Below are 26,457 nucleotides of genomic sequence, written 5' to 3'. Positions count from 1 at the left end.
CTGCAAGAACGTATTTTAACCGAGTTTGGAATTAACTATGTTAACTAAGATGCAATCCAGAAAACAGTGTGCTCCATGTATAGATAAATAGACCTTGGTGTTTTTGGTTGCCAATTCTTCTTTGGTGCCTGGAATGACTTTGAAGGTCACCGTTCCTTCTGACTGGGCCTGGAAGATCATTATGAGATACTGGTCCAATGTAATCTCACAAGGTACAGATTTAATAAAGCATATAAACAAAGACATGATGCAGAACTGTTATCCTCAGTTAAACCATTAAAAACATGCACACTGACAAAAACATACACGCACACACAAAGGGAGCCATACTAATATAGGAATAATCTCCTCTGGGCTCCTGTCCTCCATTGGAACGCCATTAACTTCCTCGAGCTTGTCACCTTCATGAATTAGACCTGAAGCATTTAACAGTGAAACAAGGATAAGTCAAACACTAACAATTCAGCTAAATGAATTGTATTTAACCTTGTAAAGCAACAGTTGCTCTAGTGTGATATTGCAATACAAAACTAATTTAGAGCAGCAATAAAAACGTACATGTGTCCTATGGTGTGACACCAAAAATAAAAACACAACAATGAAGATAAACTCTTATGTTTTTATATTATAAATAAAAATAATAATATAAAATAATACATTATTAACCATTTTGGCTGTCAAACCATAGGACACATTTGAACACTTTTCAAGAAGTGTTAGTTAACCAGAAGTCGCGATCAACTTCAGTCTTGGCACATACAGTATTTCATAAGGAAACAAATTATTGAATGAAGAAAATAGGATACATGCCTTGTTTTTTTCACTGATTAATATTTTTTTTATTGACTTGAACAGATGAATGGTTTACCACACAGTTATGTGAAATAAAGTAAATAGAGTCACTTTTGATTCATGTGGACTATGGACTAAATCTTAAAACTAAATCATGCCGTCTTTCTGTTAAAATAAAATAATTTGAACAAAATGATAGCCTTGTCACATTGGAAAAAAAATTATATAATGTTATGGATATAAATGTAATGCCGACACTTTAGTTTGATAGTCCACATTAGACATATTGACATATATAACATTGCATCTATATGTCAACTAATGGTGTGTTCACATATACCATGTTTGGTTCGATTAAAACAAACGCATCAATACATGTCCCCCACCTGGGAACCAGAACAGTTCCTGATGCGTAACAGGATTACATTTCAAGATCTGAAGATACAAGCAGATAAGGAGGAGATGGGGATGGAGGTGGGCTTAAAGTGCAACAGGATTAAGCAGATGATACGGAGCAAAGAAATGCAATTTACTGTATATAGACCGCAGTCTAGTCTGTATTGTATGACTTGGTTATCGTTTATTAGCTGCACCTGATGTGATCAGCTGATGCAAACTGAACGCACTTGACCTGCCAGAACTAATGCTATGCTTGATTTGTTTACATTAAAGCGGAAGTTTCTCCCATCTTTCCCGCAAAGCATCATGGGGTGTAGGAAACTTTTGATTAGATTTATGTGCATTGTGTACAATGCATGCCAAATTGTAGTCTGTTGAATCCGCCACTCCTTTGTGCTTAGAACTGGCCTCCAACATGGGGAATTGGTACTAACAGGGGCACAAAGTCTTTTGGCTGTGTATCATGCTGTTACCTGATTTGCATAACTGTTTTAGTGAAACAGATGCTACAGTAATACAGACAGCATGTTCAAATGAACAGTTCTTTCAGCGGGCATAATTCATTCTGAGTAAATTCCCAACTGTATATTATTTTAATATCTCAGGATATGAAACAAGCTTCTGTTGACATGTAACATTTTTAAGCAATGTGACCACAAAATGACAGCTGTAAACACACGATCATTTCCCCATTTATTTGTATCGATGTGACCTCCAGATGAATTGGAGGGGCCATTAAACACAGCAATGTGGGGGGAAGGATTCAAATTTAACAATAATGTTTTTTCAATGGCTCTTTGCAAACCCTTGGGATCCGCAAAAAACTGTCTTAATATCAGGAATGAGTTTTTGATCTTTTAAGTTGTTGAAATGACTATGAGTTTATGATAATATAGATGACATAATATTGTCATAAAAATCTTGATTTTATTATGTTTGTTATGTTACAAGTCTTTCCGATCAGAAAATTAGGTTTTAATTTCTTTGAACTAAACAAACACTACCACACAGATTGTTTTCTGAAGAACACTCCCTTTTTAACACTGTATAAAGTGTTGGTCAAGGACACAATGGCTAACCTTTAAGAATAGATTGAAATGTTTCTTACCACTTAGATCAGCAGCTCCTCCTCTCATGATCCGAGCCACAACCATAGCTCCAGTAGACACGTCTCTCTTCACAGTGGCTCCCTGGAATAGAGAAATGTTTGTAAAAAGTTTGTCAGCTGTCATACAAAAACACAAATAGCAAAATTTATTTCAAAGCAAATTGACCGTAAAGCTCAAATTCCATCTGAAGGGACCAATTAGAAACAAACAATTCCTGTCAGCTTTGTATGTCAATTGCCAGAACAACTCCAAGCAGAAATCAGGACAGGACAGAGTATAATACAGGTGTCAATATCATAACAGGAATATTAAGTTATGCAGAGATCTGAAAAAGAAATGTTGCGTGAGACCGTGACGAACAAGTCAAACCTAATGAAGGAAATTCTATTCCCGAAAGCTCAAATTAAGACAAGAAAGCTTTTGTTGAAATCACACAGCTTGTTGATATAAATGTCAAACATCTGATAAATGTCTTTTAGTGTGTGAAGGAACAAATCAGCTGCCAGATTTATTGGATCCAAATACACACAATGTTTGACCTTGTTGAATTAGATACACATTTGTTCATGATCTCATGTTACACCATTTCATACTTGGACAGAATCATTTGTGTTTTATTCACGTAACAAAACTTTTTGCTCAATCTACGTTCAATACACCCTCCCTCAAAAATAACTAAATAGCTTGCTCAGGTCCTAAAAAAAGCTTTATTGAACTTTAGAGGCCACTCGCCGCATCTTCAAGTCTGTGGAGTACACAAAGAGGTATAAATGACTAGTCAGAGAGCACTAAATGAGAAGTTAGGAGGCCCTGCTTGCTTAACCACGAAAGAAGACAAAATGGCCTGTAGTCTCTAATCACAGGGCTCAGGCCCCCTATCAAAAACACAATGATCTCCGGCTTATGGAGAGCTTTCTTATGAGTGGAACTGCTTTTTAAAGAGAATGGAGAAACCATGGCCCTGTGTTTATAGCTCTCGGCCCATGGTGCGGTGAAACAGATGGGTTCTGCTCCAAGTCTGTTCAATGATAGAACAATAAGGTTTAGGGTTCATCCAGTATCCTCATCAGTAAGGTAAACCTCATCTGCCAGTACCATTCACATAAATTCACAGATCTTGCATTTGCAACAGAAGGGCCATTAAAACCACAATCACAGGACCATCTGCAATAGCAGAGATGTTGCTATTTCCTAGCTTTATTCACACCTTTGAAACAATTAAAGCAAATATCGTCGTACATGATAAGAACAGACAGACAAAACAAGCAAAATTTGTTGATTTATTTTTGTGACACTCTGGATCCATGTGAGTGTTTCCACACTGCTTGAAGATCTTGACTCTTCTGTGACTTACAACATGTGCGAGTAAGTCTCTAACAAATAGCATAAACCTTGTATATTTCATCGTAGACTACTCCAATCCAATCACAATCATGGCAGACAACTGATGGAAAAAAACATTCAGTCCTGTGAGCGGATGGCACGGAGGGACTCTTCGTCACGGGCGTACCTAAAAATGATGATACACTTTCCGTTCATCCTCTGGAATTCATAAAGCTCCTTCAAACGGCTGCCTGGTTCGCCGTTACTTACCAGATGTTATAGACGAAAAGAATCATAATGGGGGAAAATAATTTTACAAGCTATGCATTATGATTTGGAAGGCTGCCACGTTACAGAACGAGAAGGAGAACCAACAATAAAAAGATAAGCCTTGTTTGAGAGGGTTCGCTCTGAAGTCGTGCATTTTATTTGACGAGCGCCGTACAATGTTTCCTATTTGTTTTCAAAGCGTCACATCTAAGTTACACAAATGTAAGTGCAGATGGTTTTGTTCAGCGATGGAAAATATGATTCTAGAGGTAGAGCGGAGGGCAAGACTGATCCAGGTTACGCTTTGATACTCTTTAGTATTATAATCCAAATCTTTACTCTAAATATGCGTGCCTTAATAGTGTTCTGGTGATTATAATCAAAAACAATTTGAAGTTTTCCAAATCAATTTCAGTGCCATGACCTTACAGGGATAGTTCAACCCAAAATAAACATTCTGTCATCATTTACTCACTCTCATATCTTTCCAAACTCATATGACTTTCTTTCTTAAGGTGGAACAATTAAGAAAATGTTAAGTAAAATGTTTCTCTTTTACACTCGGCTCTTTCACATGGTCGTGTCATTCAAAGACATGCCAGACAGGTTGTTCAAGCAACTCTTTTCCAAACATTAAAAGGGAAAAGTGACCAGATGCAATAAACCTCCAAATGACCAAACACAACACAATAGCAATCCACATGTACGTTTCCAAAGCCACCACTTTGTGAAAGGAAAAGATTTGTATTTATTTCTATTTACTGACAGTCTTCTCTGATGAAGTGCTCAAATCTCATTTACTTACATTTCAGTTTGATGCTGCACAGAAAGGTGTGTACATGGCATTAGAGAACTTTACAGTAAATATATAGACGTCTGCTTTTGGGGATTCATTTCATTCATTACTTCTGTTTAATCTGAACATGAAAAATAACACTGTTTATGAAGTCAAAACATGAGATTGGGTCACTCAAACAATAATCTTACAGTTTTGTTTTCTGTGTCTTATAAATTATCATTATGTTAAGATATCTGGTAGTTTTTAAGGGTATGAGGCAGACCAATCCATCAACACTTTTGTGCGAAAAATGCACATAACACAATTTCAGCGCATTTTCTTTCACATGTTGTTTCTGTCCTTCTGATACCTCGGATTTGAAAATTCACTATTTTTCAGGAAATGGAAAAATTCTGTACTTCTTATACGATTAAAGTTGACAAGTACTTTTTGATATTTTTGTATTGTATAGATATTTGCAGAATCCACTGACAAACATAAATGGTAACTAAAAATAATGATTTATGGCAAAAAATAAAAATCATGAAATATGGATGTTTCAAAAGGAAAGCAGAGATATATAATTTAGGCTTAAAGATGTTGGTTTAACATTTCAATTCATTTCTAAATGTTCTGATGGCTGTTCATTTGTTTAAATTTTTAAAGGGGTTCTATGTTTTCATTATTATCTTTATAATGTACTAAACAATGTTCATGTTTCGATAAAAAAATAAATGCTTTACATATTACATATTTCACCTGTGTTTTACACCGTCATCTCGATTCTCAGAAAACAAGCCGTTGAGTTTCTGGTTCTGTGAAGTCCCTCCTTCCGAAAGACTCCGTTTGGTAAAGCTGAGTCAGTCTTTTGTGATAGAGGGTGTGTTGAGATGTCCCGCCCATTACCCTATCTGTGTTCCAGGGGCAGGGTCAATGTAAATTTTGGAAATTGTGATGTCACTAACCCAGGAAAAAGTTTGTTGTAGTCCCAATGAGCTGTTCATTGTAGTCTTTAAAAAGTGATTTCTGTTAAAGAAAATATCTTCCTTTTCCTCTGAACGTTGAGCGTTAGGACTCTGCAGATGTTGTTTATGCTCAAACAGCTAAACTACTCACTAATTAAATTTACAGAAGCGTAAGTCCATCAGACCTCCCCTTTAACACTATAGTTTATGCGAAACACACATGCAGATGCACACACAAATTGGATGAGGAAGTGTTCCTGACAGTATGTTAGCGAGGGACTCACCAGAGGCTCCTGGTTTTTAATCATGGTGATGATCCTGAATGAATCTTCCTCATCTGGTTTGTTATCATGCAATGTAGGCAGAGGAGGCAACTGAGGGTCATAGTCTTTCTGTGCCACCGTGTCGTGGACTGAGAGAAGACCCTGAAGAGAATAATGAAGCACAGGTGAGATATGCTCTTGTTAAAAATGAAAACTGTCTCCCCCCTAGTATAGAATGACTATACATGAGATAAGAGACATTTGAGCTATTTAGTTGAGCTGGCTATTTGTTATTTTGACTTTACTAATCTCTTTTACTATAAACATAAAACACTAACTAGTCTTGCAACTGAAACCTTGTTCAAATGGATTGTCAATTTGGAGCAAACAGAGAAGTTATGTGATAAACCAGGTCCACCACATTCTCCAGGGATGGAGCGGACCGATGGGTCCATCGTGTGAGATGTTTGGCAGCATTTTCAAACGATAAAGCTGAATGGTGACTACAATTTGTGGTATATGTTCTAAAGATATAAAATAGAAGATAGAAACATTACTTTAAAGAGAAAAAAATATGTCCGCATTTATTCCCCTCTTATCATTTTAAAGCTGTATATTTCTTCTGTAAAACACAAAATAAGATATTTTAAAAAATTGTCTCAGTGCCAATGTTTTTTGGGTTACGAGCTTCCTTCAAAATATCTTCTTTTGTGAAAGAAAGTCAAAGAAATATGGGTTTTGGGAAACAAGTGTTCAAGGACATGAGTAAACAGTGAGATTTCATTGCTTGGACGTATGGTAAATTGAAAAGTTCATTATTTTAAGTCCATAAAAATAGCAAAACTCCATGATCGACCAATCACAATCGAGCAATACAGGCAGCCATGCAGAGTAATAATAAAGAAAGGTTTGTCTCATATAAACGTACAGAGAGAGAGTATTCATAAGGCTGTTGATTTGTCTTCTATCTTGGCTTGATAAAGATGAATATCACCTCACTCAGGAACTTCAGTGTTGCCTCATAAAATGTGAGAGCCAATCATAAAATGTGAGAGCCAAACAAACGATCGAAGAGCCAACATAATATTAATCTATCAGAAATAAAGCTGTCAAAGCCCTCATCAGTAAAACTCCTGAACTCCATAAACCTAATGCGTGGGTCTGTTTTTTAACAGGCCTTAAAGTCTATTTTCTTTTGTCCGTTTCTTGTCAAGATGACGCTTATATCAGACAGAGAGAGAGATTCATTTCTAGATTTTGTCAACTGTATATGATTATGTTTTGATCAAATGTGCCAAAAAAAGAATACGCATGTCTAAACCAGACGTCTTCCTTAGAGAAAAGAAATAAACACGCATCATTTGGATTCATTTTCCACCAAATACTAGTCATGTGTCTTTTATCTAGTGACAAAAGCCCACCATCAAAGCAGGAATAAATTCATCTGCTTCTACTTTCAGTTACTCAGAGATAGTCACGCTGCCTTGTGTTTGATCCTGTCAGATGTTGACGCAGGCATACATTCTCTTCTCACCTGTACATGAGGTCTAGAGAGCAGGTCCAACAGCTCTGATGTCTCTCGGCTGGCGACCTCACCACGGAGATCCTCAGCCAACTGAAACAAAAGGCAAATATTTTCATGGCAAAAGAAATTCAGCACTTGCAACTTAATAATGATACAATATGTAATTACAGTGTCTCTTTTAACCATTCTGTTCGCTTACTTTATGCTCTAGGTATCATGAACTGACTTGGTGCCAGTTTGCTTTGGCATTGCTCTTGAGTCTGGTTCAATCTATCCAAACACACTTGACAATATTATGCGAGTGTTTGTGTAGCAGGTCAAAGAGCCACAGAACCAGGAGCCCTGGAGAAATTGCTGTTTCTGTTGTGGCTCAGCCAAACAGCGACCAGCTAGACTGAATGTAGTTGTGAATGACACCGGACCTGACATTAAACATACATTAAATTTCCAAAACTGAAATTTTACACCAAGCTGCGACGTAAGGAAAACGTTTTTAATGGCTTAATGCTTAGAAATGTCCTCCTCGGTTTTAGGCAAAGGGAAGATGGAAAGTGATATCACTATAAAACTCCTCTTTGCTTAAATGAAATACGGCATATAAAGACACAGGCTGGAGATAATCTTCTGTTTCAGACGTCTCTGCAGAACTGAGCTTATACAGGCAGGGCTAATGGCTTTTGCAAGATGGTAGTGTTGAAGTTTCTATAATATATTATCGAAAACTGCTTAAGGGAAATAATTGCAATGAGAGCGGTTAGTGATAATGTCAAAAAAAGTGTTTGTGGGGAATTCATCTGATAATGATTTGCACAAACTGTGCTATCACTTGATTTACCAAAAACAAATTATATGAATAGTACAAAATGTTAACAAATGATTTTAAAGAAATGAATGTATTGCCCCAAGGAAACAGCACTGACTTTTTTCAAATGTTTTGAATTAAATTTCGATTTTACATACTGTACTGTGCTTATACAGACCTATTACAGCCACATATCTAAATGAGCAATTCCAGTGTTATGGATGTGACATTTTCAGTCAAAACCTAGAATATAAATTCTCAGAGAATGTATTTATTACAATTATATTGAACAATCTGTTTATATTTTACTAAACCCCTAATCCGAGACATCAGAAAAATATCAGTCCAAGCAATTCATGCATTATGGTTGTGATGAAAAACGACACGTTTTTGAGAGACAACATACTTAAATTACAACACACGTAAAAGGTGCAGCCATAAGCAATAATATCCAACAAGTGGAGAAGGGTATCTCTTCAAATACCACAAAATGCTTATTTATTTTAATTTTCATGTGCCCATTTATGAGGAATATGGACCTATATTAATGTGACAGTTCCGTTATGGATGTGACTATTCACTTACCTGTAAAATAAAAAGCTTTTAAAACTTTAAGAGTTAAAAATTGACAACTGACTTATTAGTAAGGTGAAACGCTTTTGTAAAAACTAGATTGTGTTATCTTATGTTTGATATTTGCATGGAATTGCCTAAATGTATCTACACAAATTCACACTTGTGCAGAAAATTTGACACATTTCATAGTTCATTTATGATTTATGTGCACAGCAGACCGAAGCTGGCAGTCCTGCTGCTTTCTTCAACTGCATAATTTCTAGAATTTGTGGAACCGTCCTTTCAAATAAAGGCTTGTGTTCAGGGGTGGGGGCTTCCCACATTTCCCTGTTGGACCCCCAAGATTTGCAGGTACTCCACTCCTTGCAACTGAAACCTCTTTCAGGTCCACTGAGCATTATCCTATCATTCTAGTCTGGAGAAACACAAACACCAAAAGACACCCCAGAAGAGAACTTACATCCTGAAGCAGGCCCTCTGTGCTCTCCAGCAGTGGAGTGGGCTGCTGGTCCCTGTACTTCTGCAGCCTGTCATAGACCTATGAAGAAAGGAGAAGTGGCATTAAGCTGCAGCTAGACGTAATGTGGCACACCCTGTTCACCTCTGAAATTTGTCTGGTAGCAAATTCCTATGTATTATTATGTTCCTATGTATTATCTGAGTAATATATCACACACAGTGTTACCAGAGCTGATGATCGGATGAGCAGATAAGCCAGAGGTCTGTGCTAAATAATATAAAGTTACAAAATAAAGACGTTCAAACCAAGCCTCCAGATCTTTAAGTAGAGAACATTGGCAAAGGCCATCGGTCCATCCACTGGCTGGACTTTATGTGTTGCAGAGGTAATGGGAAAACTATTAGAATATTAGCCAAGGAAGATGTAATCATATTTATGGCCCTCACTCAGCCAACAGTCCTCATGAACATGTTTCATAACAGTTGTACAACAATGTTAGATTTTTAAAGAAGATAACACACATCCAAACCAGACACATGTAGACCTGCAAGATTGGGGAATATTCTCCGCTGAGACCGGATCTACAAAACTATATCAAATTCTTCCGAGCGCTGACCGTACTGCTTACCCACCTACTAAATCTTACACCGTACATAGAGGTAGCCCAAAACAAATGATTTAAATTCACAAAAATATTTCAATATCAAATTTCCACAAAAAAGGTCATTGCAATAACCTGCTCAAAGTATGAAAAAACCCTAAAATTATTAGAATAATTGATATGAAAAAACATAATATGCTAAATTTTCTTCAGATTCTTACGGTTGTTCTCTTGTAAAGTTCCTCAGTGTTTGTAATGGCAGTATAATTGCTTATTTTCCGACAGAAAGAGCTCTGATTTCCTTTACAGTCACATGGCAGTGCCTTGGAAAAAGCAAAAGATTCTCTTCTTGCGCACTTACTTTAATCCTTTAGTTGCATGTTTGCGTTTGGCACCGAGATGGACTCTGAAATTAGTTGGAACATACCGTGTGGTGAGAATTGGTATATCAATCTAAGATTTGTCAGACTCATGCTGAAATGTTTCACTCATAAATTATCTCATAGCCTGCCTCTTGTGAGACACTTTGACGTAACAAACACTTTTTTAAAGGTGGTCCATCAGCAGGTGTGTGTGTGTATTTCGTGACCGCGTGAAAGGGCATTCTCTGGGAAATCTCCATGTGTTGCTGGTACGCATGTAGTGTTCATTGTGAGAATGGCATTGTGGGAATTTGTGGGACCTGTTGCATTCAAAGTACTTTCTGTATCAATGCTTTCAAACAATTTTCAGAGACGTCCTGTAGTTTCTCTAAGTAATGCCAGATTGAATGGAAAATCTGATCCTTTCTTAGCATTCAAAGACCAACATGCAGCAAGGTCACTACACGTGTCTCATCAAACGGAGCGGACAGAAGTCCAGCTGAGCTCTGTTTGGGCTTTTATCACAGTCTCCTCTTCCCCTTCGACCTCTTCTCCTTCCCACCCCCACCCTACCACCCTCACTCACTCAACATTGCAGACAGCATGTGCTGGATTCATTAGACCTGTCTGCCAGCAAATGATGATGCTGGGTGTGCGCTTGCTTCAGTGTTTGAGGAGCTTTCAACAGATTTCATCATGAAGAAATACCAGAGTAAGCTTGAGTGAGTGAATAAATGAAAGAGTGAGAGCGAGTGAATGAGTGGATGCATAAATGAGTGAATGAATGAATGAGTGAGTCAGTCAGACAGTCTGTAAATGTTTGAGTGAGTGAGATCTTGCTGTGGTCAAGCCAGTGGACAACATGAACCTAATAATTTAGCCCAGTCGAAGAAGCACTGACAAAGTCGGGTCAGTAAAGTGGGCTAACACCAACTCATTCATGTACTGGTGGCTGCTAAAATAAACTCTGACCTTAATAAGCAGATGCAGAGTATTGCCCATGAGCATGTCCTGTAGAAACGTACTGTCCTCTGAGGTGTCCATGTTAGACTCCAACTTATGCAGCAAACAGGTCAGCAGCCGACACACACCTAAGGAAGACCAGTGTTATAATCTGTTATAATAATCAACTAAACCAGGAATCAGATAAATAAGTCCACACACATATTATGAATTTCTATTCCCAGATATTGCCCTGTAGGATGGTCATGGTTGGTCTCTCAAATGGATTCTAGTATCACCCTCTACTGGCAATAAGTATAACTCATGCAATGTATTGTTTGCAATTATGTGTTTTTTTAAGGAGGAGGCCAAGCTGGAGGGCAGCAAGTGAATTCCTCCTTAGAAATTCACCATCACAAACTCAAAGTAGCCTAACATGTTTAACGACCTGAACAAGGACCAGGTAAGCCCAAATTTCTGTCAAACCTTCTCTATAATAAACACCAGGTGCTGTTAAATGAACGAGCCTTTATCAAATAGATGATCTCACATTAAGCGTTTCTTCTCCATAGAAATCCATTATAAGGAAACAGCTTAACCTACCGAAACAACAACAACTGAAAACCAAAATAAATGTGTTTATCACTAATATCACCGGCGAGCCATTACGTGGTTTCCATTTACTTTAATGAAGAACAAGCTTAACGTAAGACCTCTTATCCCTGGTATAAGTGATTGTTCCTTTAACAGGTAGTGTTTATTATAATAAAGGTTTAATAGATTTTTGGTTTCTGTTCATTATAACAACCTTTTATGGGGGAGAAATGCTTAACGTGAGACTTATTCATTTATCCGTCTAATCAGGTCTCGATCTTTGCAGCTAGTGTTCATGTCAAGGTTGTTGAGCAGTAAATTTGAGCTCATCTGGTCGTTGTTTAGGTAAGTCAAACCTCGTGAAGTGAACACCGGTGGCCTGTATCATGAAGCTGGTTTGGGCTTTTTTACCCTGGTAAGTTCACGTGTAGTTTGAGCATACTCCGAGTTTTCGGGCTCAAGAAGGTGGATTGGTTTTGAGCAGGTTTAGTTGCCATGGTAACTTAGGCTACACGGCCAACCTGCTCTGGTGTCATGAGGTATCGAGTCCCCCCTCGAATACGGTCCCCTTTAGCAAGGGTACTCTATTAGCGATTGCAATTCTTACAAAATTACATTCCGATACATGTCACTAGAACTTTGCTAAAATTACCATTAACGTTTTTAACATTAACTGCGTTCTATGCTAGGAGGCTATAGGTAGTGAAATCAAACACATCTCGTTCTTACTGTTTTAGTAACCTTACGTATCAACTAGCATAGCTTAGAACAAAGTGGTTAGCTCGCGCTTGCGAAATACCAGCTAGCGCTAGCGCTTACCGAACGCACACAAAAATGTGAATTTTGTACCAGTCGGGGTCCTAAAGGAGGCCGAATTCGAGGTGGGAGTCGGGCCTCGATATCTCGTGACACCTGTGCAGGTTTTATACTGGGGTGGAGCTCGCAAAGAAAAACTGGATCAATCAGCTCTGAGAAAGTGACGTACATCTGACGCAGTGAAGCCACTCCCCTCGTATCTTTCGGTCCAAATTAAAAAAATTAAAAGTGATAAGTTGTTAGAGGGAAAATGTTTTGCTGCTAAGTGTTTATTTGTATTGAATATTTGCATTTATTGAGTATAATTCATAACACATTCATATAATTAAGAGTGGATAATTAATATGTATTATTAATATTAAACATAGCATTTAAATTAATATAACTATATTCGTATAAAATGAACATTAATATTTAAAACATTTTTAAGTAATGAAATATTCATATTATCTGTATTATAAAATAATTACTGCCCTCCGCCATCGCACTTCGCGCAGTGCCATGACGTCATGTGCAAACAACCAAATCCACTTTACAGACAAATGGCTGCTCATTTCTACAGGCCGAAGTATTTAATTACTTAATATTTACGAAGAGTAAAAACTAAATAGTGAATCAATTTAAATAACAGCTGCTGCTGGAGAGCTTTTGTCAAAAACACAATATCAACTTAAAAGGCTCTAAAAACAATTGTCATCATCAATCCACGGAGCGACACTATATGCCGCAACCATGTCTAAACAATGATAGAAGAATTCAGTCTGCAAATTCCAAGTTGTCATAACTTGTCTTTACCTTGCCGTTACCTCTTGTTTCCTCAAGTTTCCAAGCAAAGTCTGTAGTTTTACACCTGTCATGCCTAAGCTCAACCGTTACAGAACTTATATGATGTTACAGAATTTATACACCGGGAGTGACGCCAAGTCTAAAATAAAGGGCTCTGGTTTTAACATAAAGCCAATGTGCAGTTCCAAGCTTGGAGACATATTTTTTTTCTTTTTAGAATTCACAGCATTAAACATTATACTCACCACCTGGTCCAACTGGTGGGTTTATCATTATAACTATGTGATATGATGCTGATACACTAGATGAAAGTCCTGTTTTAAGAAGAACTGTGATCCTCTGGAGAAAAGAAATTACATGCACACAAAAAAAAATGTTAACAATATAGCCCAAACTGTTGAGGTAATGTTTGATACAAGCTATTTTTAGATAATTTCAATCATTTATAAATATTAAGCTAATATAAATAAAAGTTTTTATCACAATTTATTAACCTGAATACATATACAATAAACCAAACCTTAATAAAGATTGTAATTGTGTAATTGCAGGCCTTTTCACATAAGAATACTTCCATCTAGTGGTAAATATTTATATGTTGCTTTGAACAATGTCATGTATAAATGAGTTTTAGTGTAAAATTCGCAAATATCTGCCTTTATGTTTATAATACATTTCAATTCATTAAAAATAATAATTAAATGTAAGAATTTATATATTTTTAATGATTTACATATTTTAAAATAGGTTTAAAATAGGTTTGCTTTATATTTCATTATCAGTCTCAGACAGAAACATTTTTGCTGTCTTTAAACATCTGTCCTCTCACACATTTGATACAGTTACTTACATGTAATATTCAATTGCATTTACTTAAACATTAAAAGTACTTAAACATTTAAAATACTTAATGTTCCATCTTCAATAAAACCGATTATAATTTGCAAATAGTCGCAAAATTCATATTCAGTACTATTCATATCAAACACAGTCTGCAGTGACAGTCTGTTTTGAAAAATATTTTTCTTATACGGCTTACCTTGCTTAAAAAATGAGTTCTCTCCAAAATGTTCCTAACTCCCAAACTCATTAATGGTACAAGACTTCAAATGGCATCAGCTTGCATGGTGTTCTGTGTACCACTGGAATCATCATTGTGACCCAAATAAAACAGACAAGCGGAAACATTCAATAAAAGCTCAGCATGTGACCTTTTCTGTGCCTTCAACCAATACAGTAGTGACAAACAAACCAAACACATAAACATTTATAAACCTTTTACAAAATTAAACGTCTGGCGAAATAGCATTTTTGTTTTTGTTGGGCCTAAACTAATCAAACTTCCAAAAAAACAGACTCAAACAATATAAGACCACATAGTTCACTTGAACATAATTGCGAAACAAACATGAATAAGCTGTTTGTGTTTGCATTATTTACTTAATGTAACATATAAAATTAAACATTGTTTGCTTGAAGTCGCCTAATGTAAACATGAACTATATTAACTCATCTAGCCTGAAACTTAATTTTTCAACAAAAAATAAACACGTATTCTGGTTTCTAAACTATTTATTTTGCAGACACCAAGGTATCAACATGTTATTTTAAATGCCGCATCGAAAACATAACACATATCCAGCCGCGTGCACTTGTTTGGCGTTCTCAGTTCAGCTTCTCTCTGCTCGTGCACGTGCGGGTCACGAGCACTTTGCTCGTGCACTTGTGGGGCGCAGTCGCGAGCAAAACGAAGCGATGGACCGTCAGCTTTTTCCCGAATAGCGAAGCAGCACTGCAGCAGAGCTACTTTTACAGATATAACTGTGTTTTCGTCGACAGTAATCTGTAAAATTGCGGTAGTTCAGCTGAACTGCTCGAGTAGTAACACTTTTCCACATCCCTGCAGCATTAATGGTAATGCATGCAACGAATCCATCCAGACTCAATGATGGGTAAACATCAATTTACCTCCAGCTCGCACCCGTCCTTTAAAAGCCTACAGGAATTGCATATTATATGTTTGAGAATGTTTTTTAGAAGTTAACGCGTACCTCTTAGTTTGGTTGCAAGTTGTTTTCGTTGAGTTGTAGTTTCTAAGTTAGCATTTTAGCTAGTTAGCCGGAGCGCAATTCTGACTGCATTAACTTTTCTGTCTTTTACAGGTGCAATGATCGAAGAGATCCTCAAGCCTACCAGGTACACAATGCAGTAATTTGTCATTAAAAGTTTCTGCATATTTGGGTGAGAAGACGACGTTGTTTCAGACGGGTATAAGCAGGATGTAGCACTTCGGTAGCATAACACTAGTGCCCATAGGCCTAGTTCCTGCTAGCTAACGTTAACCGCAAAATAGCTATAACGCGTAAATATTAACGTATAGTTCGAGCTTATTTGGAATAATGTGCCCAGGGGGTATCGTTGCTTTACATTTATATACTTTTAGCTTCCTATCTTATTTCGTAGTTTGCTATATTCTTGAATAACTAATGCGTTATAATTTAAGATGCATTACCACCAGTATCAAAAGCTGTCATCACATACCAAACGTTGTGTATTGACTTAGCAAGCTTAACAAACACGAAGGTGAAAAACATCAGGTTCCTTGACTGGTTTTGGTCAACTTTCCCTTTGAAGTCAAAAGCACCAGTTTTACATTTAGAATATTTGCAGCTGAACTTTTTATAAACTAACATTATGGCTATTAAAATCTGCTTAGTGTCATTACTTAACCATATAGTGTGTATTTCTTAACTCTGATTGTATTTTACAGCCTGTCAAATATCAATCAAAGAGTCACTCTGCAAATGATCATCGCAATGAGAAGATGCGAGACTCATCAGACTCCACACCACCAACTAAAATGCTGCGGCGGTCAGACAGTCCAGACAACAAGCACAGTGATGTCACAGGACACAGCCAAACAAAAGTACTCCACCATCATCGGTCACGTGAGAGAGAAAGCGGTAAGAGTGTGAGCAAGGGGAGGTTAAGTTTATCCTTAATTCATCAAAATCCCAACATTGTACATAAACCTGTATCAGTTGAGTAGATCATTAGTTAACATGTATGTTAGGAGAATACTTTACATTTACATTGCATTTATGCATGTGGCAGACGCTTTTATCCAAAGCGACTTGCATTGCATTGTATTATACATTTTGTTTCTGACTATGTGCAATCCGCTGGGATCGAACCCATGATCTTGGCATCCTGAGCCACAGGAAAGCTTCTAATGTCATTCTTTTGGTCATTCTTTAATATTTGAAATCATGTGCTTGAACTGAATTTATTCATTAGCATACTGACTTTTGGAAGGATTGCACCAATACTGACTATATTCTGCAGTGAAAGACTTCAAACTAAAAGTTACATTTCGACATTTAAACATAAATCATTAAACAAATTTTATCACAGACTAGCACTGAAACGTGCAAAGGCAGAATGGGTAAGTTTGTAGTGTAACAGTGTAACTGATGCACTCACGTTACATTAGATCTGTTCAGATCTGTATTAGCATCTTTGTTGTTTTGTTTTCAAACATCATTTGCATCCCTGTCAGAGGAATTTAGCAAAACTATTATGTTAGTATTCAGTTTCAGGTCAGACATTTTGGACAGACATATGATACACTAAGCCTGTTTGGTTGGAGGAATAATAAAAATGTTCAGTACTTTATCATTATAAATGGTTTTAAAGGCCACGTTCCCCGCAATCACATTTTTTAACCTTTAGTTAGTGTGTGATGTTGCTGTTAGAGGATAATTCATACCTGCAAAATGATAAAGCTCAAAGTTAAGTGCCAAACAAGATATTGTCTTTAACAGAATTAGCTTTTCATGGGCTACAGAGAGCTTCCCAGGTACATGATGTCACTATTCCGAGTGCTTTTAATAACCTCCACCAAAAGGAATCTGCAAAATAATGGGTGAGGCCTTCCTTGGAGAAGAGGAAGAGCCACTGGAGTAGTGTTTGGTTATCAGAGATTGTAAACATTAAACTGAGCTACGCGCTAAAGTACATTCACTTTCATCACAGTCCTACAGCTGGTAATAAGAATTCAGCTACACACATTTTAAGATAACCAAGGATCAAATAACAGCTTCCATGACTTTAACATCGGCTGTGAATGTTTTTCTGTGTAATACACTGATATTGTGTGTGTGTGTGTGTGTGTGTGTGTGTGTGTGTGTATGCGTGCAAACGCCTACCTCTTAAACACTTCAATGAAACGTCCATTGAAGTCTAGCTTGCAAATGTCTCCTAGTTAATCTGCTTGCTTTATTATCCAACTCGGGTCCAATATAAAAAGGCAAAACTAATGCTTCTGTTATTAGTGTTATTTAATATAACCGGTCTGTCGCCATAGTAGGAAAAAAAAATCCGATCTCTAACAAAGATTGACGTTTGCACATGCACTAGCAAACCACCGTTACACTTCGATGGATCCGCATGTTTTTAACTGATGAAGGGGAGTTGACGCCATTGTCACTGATTATTGCAATTTCCTCAAAAGCCAAAGTTTAAGATTACAAGTGCACTGAGAAGGGCAAAGACTGGCTCATTTGATGTTCACGCAGCAAATTAGATTGACAACACATGATACTCTACGACAACTTGTGCTTCCTTCACATTATTCTACTTACTGTTATCACCGCAGTCATGAGGCTGCAGCAGGTGCACCTTGCTGTTTATCTTCTAATCTTGACGAGTCAGAGAGGCCCCCTAGCTTCTCAGAAAAAAAAACATACGTAATGCTGTCATAGCATTTTTTATGTGGTTGTTAGCTGATCTTCGAAAAGCAGTGGCTATGGTGATGTGTTCTGAAAATACACGGTTGAGATTCTACTTTTTTCTGAGCAGAAATGGGAGTAAAAACACGAGGCCTAAGAATTTGTGTAGTGTCTTGCTGGTCATATAATTAGGAATTCATTGGAAAGTGCAGCTCATCTTGTCATGATGCCATGTTTCCACAGCTCAGCCACTGGACTGTCAGCTTGTGCCTATAAACCAGTGTGTTAAAAGAAATGCAGTAAAATTATATTCTTTTAAAGGATGTAAGTTTGGTCATCTGTTGCTAAACTTATTATTTTTCAGGTGTCAGTTCTTCACCACAAGAAAACTCTCATCATATCTCCAGTTCTCATCCTAATCCCAACAGAACTTCAGAAACGGTACGTTTTAAAATCGATTAGTTGGTGGATTGTCTACGTTATAAGCATTCCTGTTGATTGTCATCTTAAATTAAAATAAAGTGTATATCCTGGAAGATCTGTTTCTGTTAATAAACTTAAAGGTTTCCTGTTTGTTGCAGCAGCGTGACCCGGCAGATGATTGGTCAGAGCATATCAGTTCCTCTGGGAAGAAGTACTACTATCACTGTAGGACAGAGGTCTCTCAGTGGGAAAAACCTAAAGAATGGCTGGAGAGGTGAAATGTTTGGCATGCATGCTTACTGACTCTGACTTTCTGCTTGATTTGGACCCAAAACATTATTGACCACAAACATTGCATTTACACAGAGAACAGAAGCAGAGAGAAGGTGTTAAGACTGTCGTCAACAGCTTTCCCAAAGACAGAGATTACAGACAAGAGGCGATGCAGGCCAGTGCCACAAGTGCCCTCAGTAGTGCAAGTAAGCATTCAAATGTTCAGAACCAGATTCTTTTGGGTTCCTTCAAGTGAAATGCGGTTTATAAATAAATGCAGGTTAAAGTTTACTTTTAGGACTGTTTGAGTCAAGTGTTTCTAACATTTGTTTTGTGATTTCACACAATCCTATTCATCAGAATCTACTCCGGCAGAAAAGCCTTTGCCCGTAAACCCCTCCTGCACATCCAGCTCCTCGTCCTCGAATGTGCCTGTATCTCCTGCTCTGCAGGCCTCAGCCTCTACTCTCCTCCAGGACCCAGCACTCCTCCGACAATTGCTGCCTGCATTACAGGCCACCCTGCAGATGAATCACGGCAATGTGGACATGAGCAAAATTAATGAAGGTGAGCATATCCAAGCGTAGTTTATTCTGAAAAAATTGCTTTTATAATGTTTTGAATGTATAGATCTGCAAAAAATGGCGTTTATCGACATTTTTGATGATAATATAAAGCATGTAGTCTGGACCTAATCACAGTGTATTCTGGGAAAGAATTTATAATTTGTGTTTTTATGCCATTTTAAAATTACCGTATTGTATATTATGTAGTTTACTAAATTCAGTTGATAGTTTATATATAGTTTACTCTCGTAGAAAAAGACCTAACTTTTCAAATTTATAAATGAATCCTGTCAAAATTATTGATGGGAGGGTTTTAATGTTTCCTAAAGTTTTGCCAATTTCTATGAACAAGACAAATTACTATCCACCTTATTTTTGGGCATAAATTTGAGCGCTGCCATCTTTGAGGTGTTTGTGTTTAGACTTCCGGTGAGCCACTACAGCTAATGGCATTTGTATTGCAAGTGAGACAAGTGTGCTGTTTTTACTGGCTAGTTAATATCTTTTTATGGAACCCAATGTACAAGTGAAATGTGTGCAGTTAGACGTTGCCATAATAGCCGATCAAAGGCAGGAGTTATGGGGGAGAGTGACACTTAAGGTAAATATCAGATTACATATAAAACATATGTAGCACAACTAAAACAGTATGCAAATAGTGGTATAATAATATTAGCAGCAGTTCAAATTTAGCCTATTAGCATTTTTATATGTATTTGAACATTTAGCAGTTAAAAATAATAGGTTAATGCAAACATGCCTTCCAGAGGATCGCAGCTGCATGCCTAACAGTTACAGGACTTGCCCTGTCGTAACATTGCATTTTCATTAATTTGGCAGACGCTTTTATCCAAAGCACATTTAACATTTTGTCAACACGCTAAACAGTAGGCTACTGCTAGCCTTTACCAGGCAATGTTACTAGGAAAGGATTAAAGGTGAAGCAAGCAAGGGAGAGAATAAACAACACAAAATATTGTCTTTATTTAATAGACATGAAAACAGACAGTTATTGCTTAGGATGTTTTAAGTTGTTTTTAGAAAGTTGTGATGGATGCTGCAAGTCGGTGGAGACCTGTGATACAAGAGCAATCGACCATCTCCATTTTTCAGTTATTAGTTATTAGGATCCAGGAATGTTTGCTCCACTTTGACTGGTATTCACATCTGCTTTTAAAAACACTAATTCGGGGTCTGTCAATTATACATTTCGACTGACTTTCCCACTGTGCATGTAATGTTACTGGTATGTCTGTGTGCTTCTATGTTTGCGCACGAAGACCCGCCGACTCGGAAAGAAAAAACTAAGTAATTGAATAAATGGTCATATGATATAACAGGCCACTTCATCCTCTCACTGTGTAATACATCGCAGTTGCGAAAAATATTACATTTACATTACATTTACATTTAGTCATTTAGCAGACGCTTTTATCCAAAGCGACTTACAAGTGGGGTAGATAATGGAAGCAATTAGGACAGCATAAGTACAACAAAAGCATAAGTGCAATCAAAAAGAAGACTAGTCTCATATAGCCTAACACAGTATACGGAACCATTCATTCATACATTTTTTTTTTTTAAAGAGTAGAGAAGAAAAGAGTCAGAACAGATCAGTCAGATGTTGGCGGAAGAGATGTGTTTTCAGGCGATTCTTAAAGATGGCTACAGAATCTGCAGATCTTGTAGCAGTGGGCAGATCATTCCACATAGGTGGAACAGATCCGGAGAAGGTGCGCGAGAGAGATTTTTTACCTTTATGGGATGGTACAAGACGTCGTTCGTTTGCAGAGCGTAGGGATCTGGCGGGTACATATGTCCCCGCCAGTCCCCGAAAATATTCATCAGAACTGTTTTAAAAGCGGTCTGAGTTTGCTCCCGCGACGACACACTTCCATTGGTTTCCACTCGCCGGCTTATAATACGGAAGACTTATTACAAAAAGGAAGTACGTCACATCGTTTACTTCCGCGTTCAAAAATAAGGTGAATAACCGAGTGCAAAAAGCTTTTCTATCCTTCAAATGTCACTGCTGCTGCCACAAGTCTCTGAACCAAATGAGATATGCTCGTAAGGACCTGCCATTAAAACTATGGGGTTATCTTTTAAAAGCTAGAAGCATTGTATGAGAACACATGAGATTTTACATGATTTAAATGACATATAAAATTTAAAGGAATAATTCTAAAAACAGCTCTCATCATTACTCGCCATACCTTGTGTGTATGTATATATGTATATATATATGTATATATATATGCCTTTATTTCTTCAGCTTCAGAACATAACATAATGGAATAGTCCAAACCCTTGATATTTGCTGTTTGTAAAATATGTTGTATCTTCTGAAAATGTACAATAAGCGGAAACCGTTGCTTGATGTTAACCTGACACAGCCTCAGATTGCTTTCAGTGTGTCTGACTGCTTTGACTCTATGTGTGTGTGTGTGTGTGTGTGTGTGTGTGTTTCTTTTTCTATCTTTGTGTTCTTCCAAGTTCTCACAGCCGCTGTCACACAAGCTTCCTTACAGTCTATGCTTCACAAACTTCTCACTGCCGGACCGTCCACTTTCAACGTCACTACTCTGCTTTCCCAAGCTGCTCAGCTGTCCACACAAGGTATGACTGAAGTCCAGTCCCCCCTTCACACCTCTGCTAACTGTTGTTGTGCTGCAGTTCAACTAATGCACACCAATGATGAACTACAGGGCTGTATTGTACAATGCTACGTAATAGCAGTGTTTTAGGATGTTTGCCATATTTTATATATTGTATAAAACGGGACTATAGACATGAACTTGCTAACATTATTTTTTTTGTTTAGGTCACTTTTGTAGTTTTGGCCAACAGCACTATAGTTTAGAAATAAGACATTGCCAAAAGTATATTGTTTATTTGCCTAGGGTATGTTGTTATATTGCACTGTAATGCTGCATACACACGATCATTGCATTTTAGGAAGGCTTTTTACACACCATGCATTTTAAAATGATTTTTAATAGTTTGTTTTTAAGCATGTATGTATAGACTGTTAAACATATGAGAAGTTACTGGACTCTTAATCATTTTTCCTGACCATTTCTCTAATAAACAGCACAACAGTCCGGACAGTCTCCAATGTCATTAGCATCAGATGCTTCTTCGCCGAGGTCATATGTGTCTCCTAGAGTAAGCACACCTCAGACCAATGCTGTCTCGAAACCCCTGCACAGCTCTGCATCACTCTCTTCACAACCAAAGGTTAATGCTGTGAGTTTTTCCCCTTACTTACGTATGACATGCGTATACGTTTGACACATTTCCGAGTGAAATGGATTTTTGAATGAGAAAAATAGTGGCCGTGGCTCTCATCTGACTTAAATACTTCATCTTGAACCGAAGTGCATTTTCAGATTTTAACTTAAGATTATAAGGGACACGATTTCTAAATTGTAAAACTATAAACAATAAACGCTGCAATATTTCATGAAGAAATTGGCATTGTAGTTTTTAACTTCACTGGGATTTTAAGAGTGTATTCCTTGGCCTTGTCTAATGGCAAACAATTGTTCGTTAACTATTTGTCTACCCAAAAATGGCTATTATTGTTTTCCTACTGATAAAGATATAACATATATTATTTTAGAACTCATTTTTTGTGAGAAAGTGCTTACTGTGAATGGTGCTTATTTTATACTTAATTGCACCAAGCATCACTCCTCATTTATATGAAAGCTGTAAAGTTATTCTGAGTTTTCGTATTTATTTGTTGCCTCTAAGCTTAGATGTAAACTGTCATCCTTAAATTTCAGGTTAGTGCATCAATCCAGAGACCAGGATCAACAGCCCACCAGTCCACAAACTCTGAAAAGCCCCTGGAATTTAGTGATCCCCGTCTTCAGAGGCAAATGTACGGCTCTCTTCTGAACATAGTATAAAAATAACACTTTGTTTTTATGAACTTAAGCAATGGCAGCAGCATTCCAGACTTTATGTTAGTTCGCCATCTACTGGTTCACTGTGGAAGTGCATTTAAATCTGTACTTGTACAGCAAATAAAGAAGAAATTATATAGTAGGAGTAGGGTGGGTATCGAGAACCAGGGATTCAAAAGGACACACTCAGTTCGGCTCTATTTATTGATTCCTGATATTTCAATCACTTGCGAAGGGCAGTGAGCATTTTACCGTTGTATTTGTCTGGCAGGACCTGCGACAAGGACCTTATCTCATTACGCACATATGCAGTTCATTACCTTTGGCACTATGAATGCAGCAAACGTTTAAAAGTTTGGTTAAACTTTGTAAAAAAAATATATATATATTGCATTGCCACATGCAATAAGTTTGGTAAAGATATTTCATGAAAGGGAGGAAGTACCTTATATGATGAAACCTGTCTTTAATCTGAAGGAATGCACAATGTTTAGTCTCATCCTCGAGTCCTCTTGCTACAACGCTCCAGATAACTTACAGCTATAAGCAGCGTCTCACACTCCGGTACAAAATACAGATAGATATGAAAAGACCGATCAGTTTTGTGGAAGTTTTTTTTTAAATGGTGATCACAATTAGATTCGGGACAACATGTTCAAGTTTAATTTAAATGATATTAATTTGAATTATTAATTCAATCACTTAAAAAAATCTGTATTTTATTCACAAATAATTGTTTAGTTTAATTTAATGAGCGGAATCGGAACCAGAATCGCTAAATTTAAATCTATACCCAACCCTATATGAGAGAGACAGAGAGATGATATCTTGGTGCCGTTTCTTTTGTTTTTACAGCAGTCAAGAGAGTTTATCCGGCTCTAATGGCAATGCAGCCATCAGCATTCCTGCTTTAGGCACCACCTCTCGAACCCAAAGCACTTTCACCCCTTCTCTAGCGTTGCACTTTGATGAAAATCTCATCAAGCATGTTCAAGGCTGGCCTTCGGAACATGTAGAGAAGCAGGTGCAAGCATTTTTTTTTTTTTAAGTCTTTTGCTGTTTAATATTATTATTCACAATATACAATACAATATAAAATCTGATAACGATTATTAATCTGTGTTTCATTTCGGCTTAATATCTTTTTTGTTATCAAGGTGTCACGGTTGCGTGAGGATATCCACAATATGGGAACCCTCTACATGTCAGAGATCTGCACGGAGATGAAAAATCTTCGCTCTTTAGTGCGAGTGTGTGAAATCCAGGCCACTTTGAGAGAGCAAAGGTTTTGAAATACTAATAATTAATCCATCTACTTGACCGACATATACAATTAATAAGAAATAACATTTCATGAAGCTGATTGTCTGTATTTTTCTTCACACAGGATTCTGTTTTTGCGACAGCAGATTAAAGAACTTGACAAACTGAAGAATCAAAATTCCTTCATGGTTTGAGAGACCCGTCTAAAGCTCATGGCAGTCTCTCTCCAAACAAGTCCAGCAATTGGCTGTTTGGACCCCTTGCTCTCGGCCCGAGCCCTCAGCACTGCAGTTCAGCTATAGGCTGCAGTGTCTGATATGGGACCGAGAAAAGATGAGCTGACAAAAGTGCTTATCCAGGCAACATGAAGTCCTGAGATCGTAGATAAATTTGAATATCCTTTAATGTACATCACTTTTCCATTCTCAAATCTACAGGCGATACTTTCAGAGAAATATTCTCCAACCCCGAGTGACAAGTGAGGAATCATATATTGGCTCTAGTGATTCATGTGCTGCTTTTTCATAACGTTATGCTTGTTTATGGATTAAAAAATTGTGTCGCACCAAGGGTCTATTACACAGCCATCCTGCAGTGACTGATAGTGCTAAGTGATGCTTTCTGTATACAAGAATGGCAGTTATCAAAGTGACCAACTAAAATAAACCCAATCTTCAATTCATTCTCAGACGTTAGCCATTTGTTTACTGGCTGATGTTCTTCTCTTCAACAGGATTATATTGGATGTATAAGTAGCTCAACAGGCTGGTCTCACCAAGAGAAGCAAATTGGGTGCTAAGCATTTTTTAATTAATAGTAGGCACTTAAAAGCTTTTTCTGATGTTATAGACACATTTTCTGAGTTGGTGACCCATGGCTTAAGGGTTTTTCACTGTCTGCCTCTGATTTCCTTGTTTATAGTGCGGTTACACATCTAACAGAGACTTTAACATGCTGCACCCTTTTACTGTCTGACTGTTTTTCTGTTATTATTTTGTTTTGTTTGTATTTACTTGGCTGTACTTAAATTTATTAAATTGAGTTTAGTCATTCCCTGGTTGCCCATGTTTATAGAAAGATGCAGTGAGAGGAATCACTTGTTGCACATCAGAATTGCATTCTTCAAGGACTGAGGTTGGGTCTGTTCACGCAGACTTGCAGGGACATGTTAGGAAAACCTTTCCTTTATCAGCTTTTACAGAAAAAATGCGATCCAGACTTTAAGAAGCCAGTAAGATTTTAGTCAACCTGTCAATTTGTTTTTTTACGAGGATGAAAAAATATATTGCAGATACAGCGATTCCTCTTTGATGTTTGCAGCATCATTCATAGTTTCTGCTCTGTTGTCCTTTCCGCCCTCACTGCCTTCCGATGTGGGGTTTAAACGTAGACCAATTGAAATAATCTAGGCTGTGTAAATGGAGTTCACTCTCTGATTAGAGATGGGTATGTTGCTTTGTATATGGTTTCTACAAGTTAGAGGAAATAAAACATTTACCACATTATTTTTGCTACATGTTTCTTTTTGGCTGCTTTAATAATGTCATTTAAATAAATGGGAAGTTTAAGTGTTTCAGTTTGTGCATGTTCGCCCTCTTGTGGGTGAGTTTGGATATTGATAGTTCGAGGAAAAGAGTCTTTAGACATTTAAAATTGATACAATGACTTAAGAATTAATAATAATGAAGTCAATTTAATGCGGAAAGTCATGGTAGGGTAGGTTAGAGGACAAAAACTATTTGATTTGCGGCTCTTAAAAAGCTCGTTACAATAGTAATTAGTATATAATTTTTATATAAAAGTAATAATAGTCACTTTTTAGGTCGTGGTCAATAAAATAAAATGGAGGAGAAATCATATTTATTAAGAGTCACTTATTCTTACGTAGTCCGTGAGAAAATTTGCCAATGAATTATATTTACATC

At 37.2% G+C, this 26,457-nt stretch overlaps 2 protein-coding genes across 13 annotated transcripts in view; one reads left to right on the top strand and one right to left on the bottom strand.

Moving 5' to 3' along the window:
- Window positions 1-15,515, bottom strand: part of mpp7b (MAGUK p55 scaffold protein 7b) — a 41,050-nt gene extending 25,535 nt beyond the window's left edge. For 3 of the 6 annotated variants that reach the window (XM_056742699.1, XM_056742703.1, XM_056742701.1), the window contains exons 1-10: window positions 15,415-15,515; window positions 14,403-14,505; window positions 13,609-13,702; window positions 11,198-11,316; window positions 9,263-9,340; window positions 7,434-7,514; window positions 5,921-6,061; window positions 2,300-2,381; window positions 313-416; window positions 94-168 (exon numbers count right to left, since the gene is read on the bottom strand). In XM_056742699.1, the coding sequence (XP_056598677.1) occupies window positions 94-168; window positions 313-416; window positions 2,300-2,381; window positions 5,921-6,061; window positions 7,434-7,514; window positions 9,263-9,340; window positions 11,198-11,316; window positions 13,609-13,702; window positions 14,403-14,453 (825 nt within the window). In that variant the 5' untranslated portion in view covers window positions 14,454-14,505; window positions 15,415-15,515. Of the gene's footprint in view, window positions 1-93; window positions 169-312; window positions 417-2,299; window positions 2,382-5,920; window positions 6,062-7,433; window positions 7,515-9,262; window positions 9,341-11,197; window positions 11,317-12,172; window positions 12,693-13,608; window positions 13,703-14,402; window positions 14,506-15,414 lie in introns of those variants that run through there. The other 3 variants (XM_056742700.1, XM_056742702.1, XM_056742704.1) reach the window with 2 other exon arrangements.
- Window positions 15,061-26,037, top strand: wacb (WW domain containing adaptor with coiled-coil b). Of its 7 annotated transcripts, none has more exons than XM_056742710.1 (13): window positions 15,061-15,315; window positions 15,526-15,559; window positions 16,134-16,326; window positions 18,458-18,534; window positions 18,675-18,790; window positions 18,883-18,995; window positions 19,150-19,356; window positions 21,852-21,974; window positions 22,450-22,595; window positions 23,147-23,244; window positions 24,128-24,293; window positions 24,427-24,554; window positions 24,657-26,037. In XM_056742710.1, the coding sequence occupies exons 1-13, from the start codon at window positions 15,275-15,277 to the stop codon at window positions 24,724-24,726; spliced, it is 1,512 nt and encodes a 503-aa protein (XP_056598688.1). In that variant the 5' UTR covers window positions 15,061-15,274; the 3' UTR covers window positions 24,727-26,037. The 7 variants fall into 7 exon arrangements, with proteins under 7 accessions (XP_056598688.1, XP_056598684.1, XP_056598687.1 ...); XM_056742706.1 differs by having other exon boundaries at window positions 15,062-15,315; window positions 18,678-18,790; window positions 22,450-22,604; window positions 24,125-24,293; XM_056742709.1 differs by having other exon boundaries at window positions 15,062-15,315; window positions 24,125-24,293.
- Window positions 26,038-26,457: the final 420 nt, after the last annotated feature.

The sequence above is a fragment of the Triplophysa dalaica genome, chromosome 3, assembly GCF_015846415.1.
Source record: "Triplophysa dalaica isolate WHDGS20190420 chromosome 3, ASM1584641v1, whole genome shotgun sequence".
Taxonomy (NCBI): Eukaryota; Metazoa; Chordata; class Actinopteri; order Cypriniformes; family Nemacheilidae; genus Triplophysa; species Triplophysa dalaica.
The sequence above is the reverse complement of the archived record's forward strand: the minus strand, read 5'-3'. Positions and strand labels throughout refer to the sequence as shown.

Excerpts from the sequence above, each read along its gene's own strand:
- wacb (XM_056742705.1), top strand. The coding sequence starts at position 15,275 with ATGGTAATGCATGCAACGAATCCATCCAGACTCAATGATGG. Across the intron at positions 18,535-18,674 it reads CCAACAGAACTTCAGAAACG|CAGCGTGACCCGGCAGATGA; the intron begins GTACGTTTTAAA and ends TGTTTGTTGCAG. Across the intron at positions 19,357-21,851 it reads CATGAGCAAAATTAATGAAG|TTCTCACAGCCGCTGTCACA; the intron begins GTGAGCATATCC and ends TGTTCTTCCAAG.